Source organism: Lepisosteus platostomus, chromosome 5 (genome assembly GCF_059453375.1).
Source record: "Lepisosteus platostomus isolate fLepPlt1 chromosome 5, fLepPlt1.hap1, whole genome shotgun sequence".
Lineage (NCBI taxonomy): Eukaryota > Metazoa > Chordata > Actinopteri > Semionotiformes > Lepisosteidae > Lepisosteus > Lepisosteus platostomus.
Window position 1 is genome coordinate 52,236,297 of NC_142615.1, and position 18,618 is coordinate 52,254,914.

The following is an 18,618-nucleotide window of genomic DNA, read 5'->3' on the forward strand; positions in this document are numbered from 1 at the left end:
GTAGATGTCTGTAGTTATAACATTTCTGAAGTTTTAGATTTTGGGATTCTGTGCCTTCTTGTAGGGAAATTTTAATACCAGGTTGTCTCATGTTGTGTCTGGTTTTGTCTACAGTGTCCTTTGTGTAGATCAATTTATATGACTAAGTTGATAAACATTTACATTTCTTCTTCCTGTGAGGTGGATATTATCATTGTGAGTGGCCAAGGGCTCCTTAATTTTTTATTGATACTTTTAATATCATACATTAGAAATAACACGCAGATAAAAATGGTTTTAAAAAGTTTATTGCAAAACATCTTTTTAATAACATTTATAAAAAAATGTTACCATCAAAAGTGGTACATTCAGAATTGAACATCAATGAATGGTTTTATTTCTAATTTCTAAAACATCAAAATATAAAAAGAAGAAAGACTGAGCAGAAATGGGATGTTCAAGCCTCCCTTTTCTAAAACACAAGCTGCAGGTGCTGTAGACACAGACACCGAGGACAGTGTGGAAACAGTGGAATGAAGTGGACTCAGGTCACAGTCTGAATGTGGAAACAGTGGAGTGAAGTGAACTCAGGTCACAGACAGTGTCAGTGTGGAAACAGTGGAGTGAAATGGACTCAGGTCACAGACAGTGTCAGTGTGGAAACAGTGGAGTGAAGTGGACTCAGGTCACAGACAGTGTCAGACAGTCTCAGTGCTCAGAGCTGCTGTAAGACTGCGTGACTCTGTTGGTGGAGCTCTTCTGTGTCTAGACCTGCAGGAGGAGCTTCTCCCAGACAGCCCTGTCAGTCTCACAGCACCCATCCTCTCCCTGAGACTCGTCCCCAACATCATCGTAGTCAGCCCTGTCAGGGGCAGAGACTCCTTCTTCAGAGGGCAGTGTGGGCAGGACCCTGTCCACTCCAGGGCCAGTGTGGGGGACACCTGAAACAGAGACACAGAGTAAGAGACAGGCAGTGGACAACTGATGGACAGGTACGACACTCTAAGCTGATATTTTTGGTTTAGCAAGTCATTAAAATTGGACCCATCAATTTTTAATCACGGGTACAGTATGCATTTTTTTTAATTGTATATGTGCGATTTTAAAATCTATAGGAATTAATTGCCTATAAACAATGCTAGAAATAGATAGTATCACAAAATTAATACTTGAAATACGGTTTGTCAAATGAATCAGGTATTGAAATAATATTACAAATTACAAATAGGGGTTATGAAAATGGTGAATATCAGAAATGACAGAGTAGATAAATTAATAATTAAAAAAATCATAGCCCCCACCTTGTAAAAATTGTTAAAATTTTGCTAAGAATATACCCAAGCTTTTGGTATAGTTAAAGGCAGATTAGTTCTTTGTTCTTTGGTACAGCTTTGGGAAAACAAGTAATATTTCAGACACAATGAGTTAAATATTTGTTAACAATGACAATACTCACACTAAACAACACACAGAAGAAATGTACAGCACACATGAATTGTACAAATTTAGGCAACTACTTCCTAACCACCCAGAGAAACTACAAAGTGTCACCAAGTATTTAACTTTTACAGAACACCTACACAGGCCAAAAGAAGAGATATACAGTAGCCGCTTTTTTAAAAATCAAACAGAATACGACCTACAGTTAAATCTCTCTCTTTATGAACCTGGATGCTACAAAATCAATATACAGAACAGTTGTTACAATCATTTAGTCAAAAGCCTTGAATAGGACATTTTTTAAATCAAATTGTATTTTTAGGAAGAGTTGATGGTTCAGTGCAGATTTCACTTATGCTTATGAAGTTCCAGTGCTCTAAAACCACAGTGAAGAAATACTTTGACAGTATTTTCTGGACTCATTCTTTTTGCAGTCAGAGAACAGAATTCCTGGTCTTGGGGAATCCAGAGCTTTGCTCTGCCCAGACCTCACTCTCTCATAATAGATCAGCAGCTGATCAACCTCAAACATCTGATTGGCTGGGTATGTCAGTATTTGGGTTTCAATGAGACTCTGATCTATGAAGTCTAACCTTGTACCAGTACAGTCTCTCAGCCTGTACTGGCGAATATTGATCCCAAAATGCCTGATGCCCCCTTATCTTGAATGAAAGTGGCACTGACATGGATTACTGGGAGTCGCCTTCCCCATTACTGAACCACCTTGCCCACACTGAGCCCCCTGGCTGTAGCCCCCTTTACCTGAAGCGGGGTCTCCCTCACTGTCCCCCACATGACTGTACCCAGATTGTGTATCATCAAAGAGGAGTCTCCCTGTGAACAGAAGAGCAGGTCAGTAATGTCTCTGTCATTCTGACACAGACTGGCCTGTCAGAGATCTCTTCTCTTCCAGTTAGTATTTATTTGCAGATGTGAAATTAGGTCAAGACTAATTTCTAACGACAAAGGTTAATGCAGGCTGGTACAGGGTGTACTCAATCTTATTAATAATAATTCACCTGACACAGTGTCTGGACTCTGGAGCACAGTGATGGCATCATCATAGTACTCTGGAGCCTCTTCTTTCACAGAAGACATTAGCTCTCCTAAAGCACACAGAGCACAATGTCACTATCAGTCATCAAAACACTGTTTCATCTAAAGCGCAGGACTGCTGGAGCTCATCATAACACACTGATTAACTAAACATCATGTTATGACTAAAACACCAGACTCTTAAGTACAGGTGATCAGGGAACCTGATTTCCTCTCCTATTCATTTCTGTCATAAATTTAAAATTAATCCTAGATTTTGTCGTATGAATATATTTGGACAGAGAGCAGTAATGTGAGCCCCAAAATCCAGACTCAGTGTGATGTACTGTGCAGTGCACAGTGAGAGGAGAGAGTCAGACTCACTGGGATTGGTACAGGGTTTCTCTATGGGACTGGACTGAAATAACTCACCTGACAAGGCATCTGGGCTCTGAGGTACAGTTACAGCATCATCATAGTACTCTGGGGCCTCTTCTGTCACAGGGGACATCTTCTCTCCTGAACCACAAAGAGCACAGATTCAGTGACACATATCAGAGCACTGAGCCATCTAGAGCACCGGACTGCTGGAGCTCCTCAGAACACACTGATTAACTGAATATCACAAAGGAACTAAAACTCCAGACAAGTACAGGAGATCAGGGAACCTGATTTCTAATCCTATTCACTTCAGTGATATATTTCAAACAATTCCTAAATGTTAAAATAAGATGTTGAAGGACATCAGGGGAGAGAAAGGTTGGTTGTATTTGGAGAGAGTGGTGATGTGGACACTATGAGCAACTGAAGAGGAGCAGACTGAGTGTGCAGGGCTGAGATCACAGAGAGAGAGTCAGACTCATGTGACTGGTGAAGGATAACACAGACTCCATATTCAGAGGCTGAGATCAAAGAGAGAGTCAGACTCACTGAGATTGGTGCAGAGTTTCCCCCATTTGACTGGACTGAAGTAACCCACCTGACAATGCATCTGGGCTCTGAGCTACAGTTACTGCATCATCATAGTACTCTGGGATCTCTTCTTTCAGAGAGGGTATCGAGTCTCCTGAACCACACAGAGAGACAGATAATTTACACTTCCGGACTCAGACTTACTTTGACCATAGAGCTGCAAAGTTACTGTAGTGTGATTTTAAATGTTTTGTGGAGTATAGTTAAGCCATAACTCTAGGGTCGCTGATTTATCTGATCTGAAAGGCAGTTTTTACAGCATGCTGTTCCCCAGTCTCCTTTTCTATCAAAACCAATTAGAGCAGCACATTGTTTACTACCCCAGTATTGACCAGCTATAGTTTTGCTCAGCATCTGTGATCTGCCGAGATAAGGCTAGTGTGAGGCAACACTGAAGAGCTGGCTTTATAAGGTATCAAACACATGTGGTTCTATTTGTATAATTCAGTATTTTCTACATAAGTTCTCTAAATGGCATCCTGGTTTGAGGTGAGAGTGAGTACTGGACTGAAGACCACCCACTCCCACACTGAGCCCCCTGACTCCATCTTCCCTCACCTGGTACTGGGTCTCCCTCACTGTCCTCCACATCATCGTATCCAGAGGGCAGCTCATCAGAGAGGAATCTCCCTGTGAACAGGAGAACAGATCAATATTACCTGCAGTCAGACAGCAACCACACTGTCCTCTACTGGAAGAGAAGCCAGGATGTGAGTTTGTGTCTATAAGGCAGATCCAGAATCGTGCTGTGTTGATTTTCTTCACTTAGTTTGACACCAGTTGAGAAAGTAAACTCTACAGGTTTAAAACTAAAAAATACTTTTTTTATAAGGCAGCCCAGGGATAGTGATGTGATCATTTTCTTTATCTACCTTAACACACCTCTTGAGAAAACCAGTCAGAAACCAGGATGGTTAGATTTTCTACAATTTTTAAGTCCTCAGATCTTCCTCAGAGGGTGGAGATCAATCACACCTGAAGACTCTCTCCACTCACCTCTCCTGGGGGCACTGTAGGTTCCCTCTCTGGCCAGTTTGTACTCTATTTCCTCATAGATGGCATCATGATAAGGGGCGAGTGCTCCCTTAGATAGGGCTGTGTGAGGAAACAGACACTCAGGGTTAACATGCAGGGAGCAGAGTACAAGATCAAACATTGACTACTAAACCTTCTTTGGACATTTGAGCACATAAATGTTATGCTTCTGGATTTGCAAATTTCCTGATATCTCCATCTGTAATTGTTGATAATCTTTTTTAAACTTCAAATGGTTTTCTCTACCAGGTTTATTCCTCATGGTAATTATATAAATATCAGTTCCATGTGAGTGACAGAACTGACCACTAGAGGTCACTATGTGGATGGAGAGTTCCCTCCCTACCTTTCCTCAGCTTCCTGTTCTGGATCAGCTGCCCCACTAACAGAGCCAGCACCACGAAGAGCAGAGCCCCCAGCAGCAGGAGGACCAGGGGCGAGGCAGATAGACCTCCCAGCAGCTGTGTCTGGGGTGTTGTCCTGGTTCTGCCTGAGAAAGGGGGAGACAATGGATGAACAGGGACCAGGAAAGGTGCTCTTGGACTCATGTACGCTTTGACAGATGGAATGTTCTGTCCTCCCCCATTTCCCATATGGGGCTATGATGGCTTCAGGATCAGGTGCGTAGAGGAAAGAGAGGCACTAGATCTACAATGGGAATCTGAAAACACTGATCTTCACCCTGAGAGAGGAGAGGAGACATTACAGCTACACTGGGAATCTGAAGAGACGGAAAGACAGGAGTTATCACTGACAAGGAGGATTTCTGTTCACCTGTAGCTGTTGCTGGACTGGATGTTGGCTCTGACAAACCTGTAAAAGAGATACGAGAACTGTCATTATTTTGTCTTTGGTTTTATAGCAAGCTGAATCCAGAGTGGTCTTAATAAAATAAAAATCTTTACATGTGTTCCTTGAGGTCAAATGTAGGATTGCAGGATGAATGGTGTCTTGCTCAGAATTAAAGTCTAGTGCTGTTCACACACACAGGGCTACACAACATCCCGATCTTGTGACTGATGATCTTAAGATATTAAGCAGTGATAGAATATGTGTAACAGTGTATCTTCTCCATCAATCTCCTACTTTGTTCATCTACAGTTCTAAGACTCTCCTCACCTGTACAGGTAACCCCTGCATCCTCCTTGTGTCGACAGTCACTCTGATTCAATCCAGAGTGACAGCAGTCCCACAGGTGAAGCTCACTGCCCCTGCAGTTCACCTCGTCCAGCCAGATGGCGCCACTCCCTGGTCCGAATGAGGCCTCTACTGCTGCACTCACTGCGTCCCCACAGCCCAGCTGTCTGCAGACCACCTGGGCATCCTGCAGGTCCCAGGAGTCGTCACAGACTGTCCCCCAGGGGCCCTCATACCGCAGCTCCACCCGGCCAGAGCAGTTAGTGCCTCCAGCCAGGCGCAGAGCCAGTGGGACTGAAAGTCAACAGAAGGGTTACTGAGTGTCATCAGATCTGTGACTGTAGATGAGAGCAGAGAGGTTACTGAGTGTATTTAGCTCAGTGACTGTAGTAGAGATCAGTGAGGTACTGAGTGGCTCTAGAAGAGAGCTGTATGGTTACTGTTCCTCAGCTCAGGGCTGCGGTGTCTCTGAGTGTTTTACACACTGAACTCACCTGGGCAGTACAGCTGAGGCTGCTCTTCCTGAGGGGCTGGAGTGCTTCTGTCAGCTTCTTTTCTAGGACCTTCAAAGATTAATAATCATATAAAAACATTATTATTATAAAATAAATAACAATGACATTGCTTTCATTTTTATACATGTTTGGATATAAATTAATAAGAATTCAGTTTAAAGCTTTTGTCTGTTCTAAATATGGCAGAACACTAATTTACAGAGCATTACTCTTCCCTCTGTACCTGAGCAGGTGATATTAGCCACTTCTCGGTCTGTGCAGTCATTCTGACCCCAGGGGGAGGAGGGACACTGCCACAGGGTGGAGTCGTGTTTGCGGCAGGAGACAAAGTCCAGCCATTTGGGATCAGGGCTCAGCCTGGAGTTTGTCTCTCTAGTGGTGCCCTTGTCTCCACAGCCCAGCTGTTTACAGATCACTGCAGCTGTAGTGTCTGTCATGCTGTTGGCACAGATGCTGCCCCAGGTGCCATTGTAGTAAACCTCTGCCTGTCCTGAACAGCCTGCAGATAGCCTCAGGAGAGTATGATCTATCAAGACAGCAAGGAAAGTCAAAGGAAACAAACCCTGACAAGACAGCATTTCATTCTGAACTGGTAAGAAACTACAAGCAAACAATGTGAACAGCAACCAGTCTCATTTCCCGTACTAATCCAGTTATAACTGACTCACGTAATGAAACAAGGACAGCTGTACAATAACACAGTTGATATGAAGGTGACAGGACTGTGTGGTTCTACAGCATTCCCAGCTGTATCATAACTATATCTTAGTCTCTTTTTACAAAGCTTTGCGTGATCTTGGCCCAAAATATTTGAGTGATCTTTTAGTCCCTTATAATCCCTCCCGTACACTTCAATCACAAGGAGCAGGTTACCTAGTTGTTCCTGGAATTAAAAAAGTCACAGCTGGCAACAGAGCATTTTCTCATAGAGCTCCCCAATTCTGGAATAGCCTCCCCGCAGATGTGTAGAATTAAGACGCACTCCCAGTGTTCAAATCTGGGTTAAAAACATATTTGTTCAGTCTAGCCTTTGGATAAATATTAAGGAAAAACAAGCCACGCAACCTACCAATTTCTGTTTTCGTTGTCATTCACTAATACTTTATTTCTTGTCTATTCTGAGGTGGAGTGTTAGTAAGCCAGGCCCAGAATCCAGCTCCTTCTACCTGTCGAACTCAACTTCCCAGAGAAATTTCAACCAAAGCAAACTACTGAACATTCCAGACACTGCTGGACCTCACTACACATTACTGAAATAAAAATACTATCTTTTTCACCATGTCTGTTCATTTTAATTAACAGAGGAGGATAGGCTCCCCCTTTCGAGCCTTGGTTCAGGCCTGGAAATCTGTAAAGCTGCTTTGTGACAATGTCCATTGAAAAAATACAAATAAAACTAAACTGTATTGAACTGAATTTTCCTCAGTAGGATATATTTAAGCACTCCAAATGCAAACCATATCTACGTTGTGGAATTCGAGAATATGGATGATTTTTTTTTTCGTTCGTTTACCTGAACACAGGATTCTCACATCCTCCTTGTGTCCACAGTCATGCTGTCCCCACCCTGCTAAGGGACACTCCCACAGAGACAACTCGTTCCCCAGACAGTCCACCTCGTCCAGCCAGATGCGTCCAGTTCCCTGGCTGAAGGGGGCCGGCACTGGGGCACTGAGGGCCGTCCCACACTGGAGCTGCCTGCACACCACCTGAGAGTCTGCCAGGTCCCAGGAGTCATCGCAGACTGTCCCCCAGGAGCCACTGTGATAAACCTCCAGCCTCCCAGCACAGTCACTACCTGCCCCAACCAGCCTGAGGGAGCGCTGGGCTAGGAGAGAGGCAGGACCAAATGATAAAGACACATTCCTATAAACATAGTAGTTCAGGTGGGTTGCTGCGTCAGCATGCGTAGGCTGCAAAGGAACAAGTAATAGGTTTATTCCGTGCTGAAAAAAAGGAGAAAGAACACACAACGTTTCGGCCGTGGAGCCTTATTCAGGTGTGAATTTCTATAAACATTGCTGATACAATTACCTCCTACCTCATCTAGCCTGAGGGAGTGCTGGGCTAGGAAAGAGACATATATATCATTATGGCTGGAGTGGTGCCATTCAAGCTAACGTTGACTCTTAAAAAAACTTAGGAGTCTCAAAAATATTAGTTTACATATCTGCAGAACTGGTAAGCACAGAGGAACAAAGTGAATCTTTTGGTTTACTCGAATTGCCTCCCTATTAGAGTTGTCATCAGACTAAATTCACAGGATAAAATATAAACAAAGAGAAAGAAGAGAGAGGTAACTGAAGGAAGGAAGAGAGAGGAGGCATGTCAGACAAGAAGAACTGGAGATAAAATTCTAGTTAAATAATGTGAACCTTCTTTAAGAGACCTTGCAGGCTTGTAATTTAAGAACATTAAAAAAAATTCAGGTTTCCTTTATTGTGCAGTCCTCAGGTTAAATGCATTCTCTCCTAGTTGGAGGTTCAGAATAGAAAGTAGATTTTCATTCACTTTTCGGCATGATATTGGTAAGAACATATTCTGTTCATTTAGGATGCAGGGTAGTTCTCTGGTTAGCCTGTTTATGCATCATAGAGGATTTCAGATTATAGAGTTATAAGGGAAACACATTTTATATAACAAGGGGTAAACTATGGATTTTTACCCTGTCTTCAAACTAAGTGTCTGTAGAAAACCCGAATAGAAATAGCTATTAGTCAATGAATTCTGACCATTCAGAGGCTTAGAGAGATATCATTGCTGTTTGGGGCAATGCTGAGCAAAAACCAAGTTTCTGTTTAATCTTCATTGCCTGCATGTCAGTCAAGTGCAGATCAATCAGATTCTAGCAATCAGTTTGTAAGAAGTCTTCTTTTTTACTGCTTAAATCCTATATATAGCCTCTCTAGCACTGCCTATGTCACTAAGACATATGAGAAATGTGATGATTCAGGTTTAATATCCAAGGGTTTAGCTTCAATTCAAGCCCTGGTCCAGGCCTCTACTGTCTATACTTCACAAGATATTGCACCCCAAGATGTTTAAGGGCACTTTCTTCCAGGCGGAAATTTCCCCTGGATTCTGTGACAACCTGAGACTCCATCTCCAATGGATTTGTTAAGATTATGTCACGAACACGGACTGAAATCCATGTCAGATCTTGTAGAAGACCCTATGCGATGCGGTAAGAGCTGGAGAAAACAGGAGGCGTGGTAAAAAGGAACACACAGGGGTTTAATAGTGCACAAAATAATAGTGACAGTCCGTGAGACAGTGTACGAGGAAGACAAAACGGCATCCAAATCCAAACGGGTCCAAAGGCAGGTCAAAGCACAGTCCGAGAGTCCATCAACTAGAAATCCATCCTGGGACGCAACAAAGTTAAAATCCCCGGGAGGGGGGAGCACACGGACAAACGAAACATGGAGGTCCAAGGGTGACAGGGCGAGATCCTCCAGACCCCGGGCTCAGGAAGCGGGAGGTGTCGGGGATGAGGCCTATGCCCTCAGGAGACGGACGTAGGGTGTCCTGGTGCTAGGCGGGCCTCGCGACATCTTACCCTAATGATGAGCCCCGAGGACTGGAAGAGCTGGTCTTAAATAATAACACTAAAAGGGTACACCTGGAGAGCTTAATCACACGAACAATAATGGGAGCAGTGAAGCGCCCTCTAGGGAGGGATGTCGGGCGTGACAGATTCTGAATGTTTTAATGTTTATTTTCTTGTTATATCAATGGAAATCCAGCCCATTCAAGATAAAACATTATATATCATTAATACAACTAAAAGATTGTTTTTATGGACCTAATAAACCAGTACTTTTCAATGCTTATGATGTAGTAAGTGCATCTACATCCATATGTTCTGGTAATGCCCACCAATCATTCTTTCAAAAAAATGAATAAATAAAATGTTTGTTTCCTTAGGCTGTAGAGTTTCATTGTTCTTTATTAATGTATTGACTTGTCATGCAAATATTCTCAGTTTTCATCTCTGTTGCTCACAACTGCAAGAAAGGAGATCTTAATGAATTAGAAGCACAGGCCTCACATCTGTGGTCAGCAGTGCATTAACCTGATGACAAAACACTGCATCTCTACAGAAAGGGATGATTGGATCGAACAATATACAGAGCTTCTTCTACAGACATGCTCAAGTTTCAGGAAACATTTATCCCAACTCTATTACCAGTCTATATTAATGGACAAAAGATAGGAACAAATATCACTTCATACAATATTTTAACTCTTAACAGGTCCAGCTGTTATATTTTGTGACAAATCTTTTAGGGTTTGTCTTTTATGTCCTACATATCAATCTGCATATGATAACAGTCAAAAATACTTTGAATGGCTCCTACCTGAGCAGAGCTGGGCAACATCCTGTCCAGTGTTGCAGCTGACTGTATGTGGAGAACTGCAGTTCACCAGGTGAGACTCGTCCCCGGAGCACTTAATACCTGTCAGACACACAGTGCTGTCACTGTCCCATACAGAGAGGAGTTATAGACTTGTACTACAGAGCACTGAATACCTGTCAGACACACAGCACTGTCACTGTCCCATACAGAGAGGAGTTATAGACTTGTCCTACAGAGCACTGAATACCTGTCAGACACACAGTACTGTCACTGTCCCATACAGAGAGGAGTTATAGACTTGTACAACAGAGCACTGAATACCTGTTAGACACACAGCACTGTCGCCTGTCTCATACAGAGAGGAATTGTATATTTGCACCACTGAGCCACAGCCCAGCTGTCTGCAGACCACAGAGGCCTCTCTGTAGCCCCAGGAGTGCTGGAGGAGTGTCCCCCAGGTGCTGTTGTAGTGAACCTCCACCCGGCCATCACAGTGACTCTCTCCTCCTGACAGCCGGACTCCACCATCTAGAGCTGACAAGGATGGATCTAAAAAATAAATGAACATCACGTTTTATTGTCAGTCAGATATCAGTACCATAAAACCAACCCACGGAGATGGAGAATTTGTTTTGTCCAGGTGAAAGGATGGAAAATTTGTTCATACCTGACTGATTTCATCGTTATCTTTTGGTAAAATTAACATGACACATCCATGTGTTCAACCTCAAGAAGCATTGTTTTTAAATAATAATAATATCACTTTATTAACCCTAAACAATTCCTTGCATTAGGAATTATCTTTTCACATATCCCAGCTTGCTCTCCATGAGACACACACAGACAGGGAGAGAGCATAGAATCTGCCATTGTACAGCACCCCTGGAGCAGTTAGGGTTACAGGCCTTGCTCAGGAGCCCAACAGAGTAGGATTCCTCTGCCAGTCACAGGATTTGAACCAGCAACCTTTCAGCCATAGGCACAGATCTTTAGCCACAGAGCCACCACTCCACCCAATGTTAATTATTAACAGTTTTTCAACAAAATGTTTGGACATCATGTTTCATTTATTGGATGGCATTGTGGTGCAGTAGTTAACATTGCTGCCTCACAGCACTAATGACCTGCATGTTCTTCCCATGTTCACGTGGATTTCCTACCACAGTCCAGAAACATTCTGACAGGTTATTTAGATTTTGGGATAACTGCCCCAGGTATCGGTGTGTGTTTGTGTCTGTGTGTGCACTGTGACGGACTGGTATCACTTTCTCCTGTTGCTTGCTTGGGTAGGCTCCAACTCCCCCATGACACTAAATTGGATGAAGCTGTTAGAAAACGGTTGGAATTTCAATTTAAAAGACAATTTTTCACTAGGATCCAACAGATTGATGGAAGTGGAGCACCAGCAATATGTCAAAATCACATTTACATTCTGCATGTAATGGCTGCATGTCCCGAGTTCATATATTTTTAGTAGTTAACATGTTTAATTATCAAGATGTAAATTGGTTTGATGGTTGCATTCTCACCAGAGCAGATGACTCCTGCGTCCTGTCCATGAGAGCACCCTGCTCTCCCCCATGAAGAGACAGCACAGTGTGAGAGACGGCTCTCATTGCCCCGGCACTCAAACACATCTGCCTTTACTGGTCCACTGCCCTGTCCAAACCAGGCCTGTCCTGGCGCTGCTACAGCCTCCCCACAGCCCAGCTGCTGGCAGAGAGCCCTGGCATCTCTCAGGTCCCAGTATTGGTCACACACTGTCCCCCATTTACTGTCGTACTGCAGCTCCACTCGTCCAGAGCAGGAGTCCGAGCCGTTCGCCAGCCTGAACCCTGTGTATCCTGCAGATAGGAGAGAACTTCACCAGCATGACACCACAGCAGGCCACAAGAAATAAAACAAATTGAAGGATAAACACAGTGAACAAAACTGCAAAATCAGATAGGAGAGAACTTCATCAGCATGACACCATAACAGGGCACATGAAATACAACAATAAAAAAAATCAATAAGATGAAAAAACTGTAACATCCAGCTCTCAGTGACTGAGAGACCAACAGAAAGCTTTGACTAAGAACACATATTGTGATGCCATGTTAAGGCTTCTTCAAGATGTGTTACTTTTCCCAGGGACTCCTTTATTTTTGCCAAGCTTTCCCAGTACCTAAGATAGTGATGTGAAGCTCACAGGAGACAATGTGCTCCCTGCTCCAGGCCTGATGAAACCAGGAAGGACAACCAGGAGAAGAAGACACAGAACAAATACTGCCCGATCATCAGCCTCCAGGCTGAAGGCTTTCACTTTTATTTTTCATCACTATAACCCCAGCCTTAGACCTAAAGAAGAGCGTTGTGTTATGCTCCCACCTAGCCTTCCCAAAACTTAGAGAGTGTGCAGGTGTGCCCGTTGTGGCTAACAATGAGCTGCAAAAAAAAAAACAAACAGCACTTGTGCCTTTTGAAAAAAACAAACCAGAGTACTAGTTTATTTGACAATCTCAGGTACAACGTTAGTTAAATAGTATCACAGTTATATGCGAGGTCCTATCAGTAAGAAAAAATTTAAAAAAGTAACTAGCTGTGAACCTGAAAACACAACAAACACAAAAAGAAAAGTCTTCGGCTAACTCCCTGTCCTAATCTGACTAACAACTACAAAAAACAAAACAACTAAAATGAACAAATCCAAGACATGAATAAAAATAAAAACAAAAACAAAGTCTCAATCAAATAATTTTCCTGGACACTGGTAATCTATTTTGCTCCTCATGTCTCACTAGATCTCTCATTTACCTATATATAGGCCAACTGGAGGTCCACAGCTGATATTAATTAAGATGTGACCTCCAGCAAATACCTAACAGATGAGAAAACAGACTGCAATACCGGCAGATAGTGAGTTAAGGACGACCTATTTCATTTGCTATACCTGTAACAGCCACTGCCATCACATAGACCTTTCTCAGCCTCAGGGCTGAAGAGCAGCTACCTGCTACAGCACCACCTACTTATTTTTCCACTCAGTCTGAGAGCTGAAGGACAGGTTACTGCTATTAAAACAGGCTTCGACACAGCACAGGCTTGGAGGTTTTTCCAGCCTCAGGGTGAGGGGCAGTTGTGGCCACAGCACAGGTTGTAGGTGTATATTTCACAATACAGCCCAGGCAGAAACTTCCATCACCTCTGCCGTTATAATCTGCTATTTTCTTATACCCCTTTAGGGGTATACACACCTGGCGGGCTACTGAAACAATGACATACAGATGCAGCCATTCAAAATGGGTGAGGTATTTCGCGGCATACCCCCATTGTGAGAAACCCCGATGAATTGTTCAGGTACTTATTTACGCCATATCATGAGGTGTCAGCCTGCGAGTTTATCAATGAAAACACAGCCTGTGTTATGTGGAAACACTAAACACCACTATACAGGCCATTAAAACACTAACATTTTCATAGCTAGCTTTACAACCGCCTATGCCCGCTTGGAGTTATACAATTTGCTAAATTGTATAACTCCAATTTAGCAATTGGAGTCGCCGACCACCTAATCTGCGTAACCTCCTTGTTCACAGCTCCCTTGACCGCCCTCAACAACCATCCACACCAGGCACTTTCCCTTGCAACAGAGCTCGCTGTATCACCTGCAAGTACACAGCCACCACCACACTCATTCAAGGCCCCTCAGGACAATTCCGGATCACCCAGACAGCATCTTGTACCTCCAGCAACCTTATTTACTGTATCTCTTGCAGTAAATGCCCAGCCATCTACATTGGAGAAACAGGAAGTTGACTCGGAGACCGCTTCAGAGAACACGTCAGGGCTGTGAAGATTAAAGATCTCTCCAAGCCCATTGTTTCTCATTTCACCTCTGACGGCCACGACCACACTAATCTCTCCGTCTGTGTTCTCAAAGACGGTTTTCCGAACTCATACATCAGAAAGACCACCGAAACTAAAATTATTCTGCAGTTAGGATCACACATTCTCCCTTCCCTTAACGACAGATTACTGTTCTTTTAAATTTTCTCCATTCATTGGAAGTTTCATTTCACACCTCTCTGCACCCACTCTGACTTCACACCTCTTGATTGGCCTCTCTTTCTGTCCCCTGCTCCCACCTCTCACTCCTCCTCCCTCCCAACCTTTGTTCTCCCGCTACTTTACCTTTGCCTACTGCCCTGTCTCTCCTGAAGAAGGCTCCACGGCCGAAACGTTGTGTTCTCTTTCTTCTTTTTTTTCAGCATGGAATAAACCTATTACTTGTTCAATTTGCTAAATGCTTTGCAAGGCCGCTGTCTGTACCACGACACAGATTCCGTTATCTTTGTGAGCCGGGAGGGTGAGTGGAATCCGGAACTGGGTGACTACTTGGGTGAGCTGACCAGCGAAATAGCTGCTGGACAACACATCACCGAGTTTGTATCAACAGGACCCAAGTCGTACGGGTACAAACTGTCTGGAGGGAAAGCCTGTTTAAAGGTAAAAGGCATTACGCTCAATGTGAACAATTGTGAAAAAGTTAACTTTAAGAGTCTGCGGGACTTGGTTTTTGACTATGGCGTTAACCCTTATGCAGAGTGCTGGGAATTTAAACACATTTCTATTCAACAGCCGATGATCGTGCGTGTTAAAAAGGATTGGCGCATTGAGACCCGGACCTTAATGAAAGCCCAGAAGGTAGTTTACGACAAGCGGGTGATGCAAGAAAATTTGACATCATTGCCCTACGGATATTAACACGATGGATGTCAGGTTAAAACACCCTTTTTCATGCATTTTGTCCGGACCCTCGAATTGCGGTAAACGTTATTTTATAAAACAGCTCTTGGAGAACAGTGATACCGTTATGACTCGTAAACCCGAAAACATAGTCTGGTGTTACAGCTGCTGGCAACCTCTATACGCTGAGTTGCTTGTGAAATGTCCATACATTCAGTTTATAGAAGGGCTACCGACGTCGTTTTCCGATGACCAGCTACTGCCACCGGATAGAGTAAATTTGATTATAGTTGATGATTTGATGGAGTCTGCATGTGAAAATAATGAGATAGAAAAAGCTTTTACAAAATACGTACACCACTGAAACCTCAGCATCATGTATATCGTCCAAAATGTGTTTTGTCAAGGCCGGAAAAGTAGAACCATAGCGTTAAATACAAAGTACATGGTGCTGTTTAAAAACCCTAGAGATAAACTACAGATTACAACCCTGTCACGGCATATGTATCCCGGTAAAGCCAGATTTTTTTGGAAGCGTTTGATGACGCTACTAAAAAACCTTTCGGTTACTTGTTGGTGGATTTAAATGCCGACACCCCAGATGACTATCGCTTGTGAACAGGTCTTTTCCCCCCAGATGTACCCGTGGCTTATGTATTTAAAGAAGCTAAAAGTCGGTGATCTCGCAACCACAGACTCAGTCAAAAAAACACGTTCGGGCCGTCGTCATGTCTTCACGCGTTCGGAGAAACCTGACACTTGCATTTTCTGGTAAAAGCCAGCCCCAGTCACCGGAAAGCTATTCTCTGTGGGGCTTCAGATGATCTTGTACAGGCAATAGCTAAGCCTGCTAAGCAGTTTGGGACCCTGAAGAGAAAGCATAAGCTTTTAAAGACTTTGAGTCAAAGGGGTCTTTCTCTTAAAAGAAAGAGACTCTTGGTGAACCAGTCCGGCAGTTTTATTGGGACACTGTTGAGCATTGCGGTACCATTGATTACGGAGCTTCTACAACACCGATAATGGGCCACACTGAAAAAAAATGTACCTTGTACCTCAGAAACAGCTCAGAAACAAAATCTGCCTGAATATGAAAAAGTAAGATTGTATAGTCAGGTGTTACAACGGTATTTGACATTAGTACGCCAGGAGGTTTCAGAAGAGGGGACTTTAACTGTTATACTACCCGAAAATGCACCCGCCGATCTATTACACGCGTTACCACAACAGCTGTCATCGACCGACGCTGACTTTGGGTATATTTTAGACAGCGCTACTCAGTGGTTCCAGAGAAATGCCGAGATATTGTTAAAGACTATGGCATGCAATAAACCATTAATAGCCTGGAATTAAAAAGGAAAATTTGTGTACAAGGGGGCACCCATTGAGGGCTCTCACATGATTGATCTTGTCAGAGCTCTCACACAACAGCAATCAGTTGCTGCCGGTAAGAAGCTAAAAGGTTGGGATGTGTTCACAGGGGTTGGGATATGTTCACAATCAATGTACCAGGTACCTTGCTAGCCAACGCTGGTAACCGAGAGCTACTTGAAAAACTCAAGTCTGCCCCACTGTGGTGTGCAGCGTCCGTCAAAACTTTAAAACCCCATGTCCCGCCCCCTTTTCAACCAATGGTGTGTTGTTATAGGGTGGATGTCCCGCCTTCCCCCACCGAGCAGTTTAACAGAACTATTAAAACAAAATTGTGAAGGTACCTGACACACAAAAACACTTCGATATATTGCCGATCTGTCTGATCTTATTTACTTTTATAATCATAGTTACCACACGACTATTAAACGAACCCCGGCTTCTGTTACGACTGACAACTCCCTTGAGATGTGGAGAACTGTCTATGGCGAACACTTTAAGCGAAAACCGTCAAAGTTTTCATTTAATGTGGGTGATCATGTGCGGGTGTCCAAAATAAAGTTTGAGAAGGGGTATGAACAGTCCTTCACAGATGAAACTTTCATTGTCAAAGAGCGGACGCCGGCTCTGAAACCCTATTACAAACTGCAGGACTACGCAGGCGATTACATTAAGGGCTCCTTCTACGCAGGAGAGCTACAGAAGATAAACAACACTGCTGAGAGCATCTATCGCATCCAAAAGATTTTAGCAGCCAGGGGGCATTGTAAAAACAAACAGCTTTTGGTAAAGTGGCGCAGCTGGAGCGATAAATTCAATAGTTGGGTAAAGGCTTCCGAGGTCAGAGACATATAGAGGTACTGAAAAATGAACCCCAATGGCTTCAATATTACGCTGGCCAGTAATTCATCCTCAAAAATGTTTCCAAAGAACACCAGCACGTACTTCACAGAGTATCTAGCAAAGGCGGGAACTGTGAAGTGGGTCTGGTCGAGCTGCGCTATCCGCATACGCTAAACACGTTTGATAAAGATGAAGATTTTCTGTTCGTCAGCAATGAGACTATGGACATGTACCTTACCTAGAGGGCACTACTGCAACATTGATCAGCTTATGCATGAAATGAAACGTGCTGCGGAAAAATCCAAGTTTTAATAGTTCTGTTAAACCTCTCTATGATGCTAACCTTCACATCGCTGGCCATAATGAAGTGTTCAATATTCTCACATTTCAGAAGATTTTGGAAGGTCCTGTTAAGAAATTATTTTCCCTCATCCATTTGTAGCTTTTAAGGAGTACAACCCTCTTGAAGTATATTTCGGAAATCACTTGTCACGCCCCCTCCAGACTTTTCAGTGGCATGGCCCAGGCATATTTAGACAACATGTCTATTCGTGATAAGATGTAACAGAAACCATCGTTGAACTCACTGTAGTCTCTCATGTTCACCAAGTCGGCCTGCCACTGCCGGTCCATTTCGGGTACCAGCGTCCTGTTTCTCTTAAAGCTCACACGTGCTGGCTTGTGCAGCGTATAAGCCAGCTGGCCGGACAACCAGTCTGACACCCGGCCGCGACTGGCGCTCACACCCCGGGAACTCGTGGCTCTCGCCAGACTGCCCACGTCGCCGTAACTCCCCGATTCCCTAGGGTTATAATAGAGCGCGCTCAACCCCGCGGCAGACATGATCGCCTTCCAACCCTCGTCGCTAATACGCGCTTTCATACACTTATTTATAAATCATTAGCTCCAGTGGAGGGCGGGACATCCGACCATAGCAACACACCATTGGTTGAAAAGGGGGCGGAACATCCGCCAAACACGGCCTCCCATTGGCTGAAAAAGGGGGCATAGTACCTGTCAAAAAGTTTGACGAAAGGTGTCGCTTTATACTACTTACAGGGCTTACTTAATATTATTTTGATTAAAAATAGTACTTTAATAAGCAATAAATGGCACCTAAAATAGATTGAAGGTGAAGATCACGTAAAATCAACTACAAATGTGGGAACTTAAAATTTGTAAGATTATAAATTGCATGTAGCACA

The 18,618-nt window shown here is 43.5% G+C and overlaps 1 protein-coding gene across 1 annotated transcript; it reads right to left on the reverse strand.

Annotated features, from left to right (window-relative positions):
• Nucleotides 1-347: 347 nt before the first annotated feature.
• Nucleotides 348-18,256, reverse strand: LOC148669135 (antigen WC1.1-like). Its single transcript, XM_088632944.1, has 13 exons — nucleotides 18,001-18,256; nucleotides 12,004-12,318; nucleotides 10,796-11,023; nucleotides 10,475-10,573; nucleotides 7,627-7,941; nucleotides 6,337-6,639; nucleotides 6,093-6,161; nucleotides 5,581-5,892; nucleotides 4,808-4,951; nucleotides 4,423-4,521; nucleotides 3,985-4,056; nucleotides 2,182-2,253; nucleotides 348-920 (listed from the first exon to the last, which is right to left on the reverse strand). Exons 1-13 carry the CDS (start codon nucleotides 18,254-18,256, stop codon nucleotides 745-747), a joined length of 2,460 nt encoding a protein of 819 aa, XP_088489070.1. The 3' UTR covers nucleotides 348-744.
• Between the last annotated feature and the right edge of the window lie 362 nt (nucleotides 18,257-18,618).

Excerpts from the sequence above, each read along its gene's own strand:
- LOC148669135 (XM_088632944.1), bottom strand. The coding sequence starts at position 18,256 with ATGTCTGCCGCGGGGTTGAGCGCGCTCTATTATAACCCTAGGGAATCG. Across the intron at positions 12,319-18,000 it reads GGTGAACATGAGAGACTACA|GATACACAGGGTTCAGGCTG; the intron begins GTGAGTTCAACG and ends TCCTATCTGCAG. Across the intron at positions 4,057-4,422 it reads CTACAGTGCCCCCAGGAGAG|GGAGATTCCTCTCTGATGAG; the intron begins GTGAGTGGAGAG and ends TCCTGTTCACAG.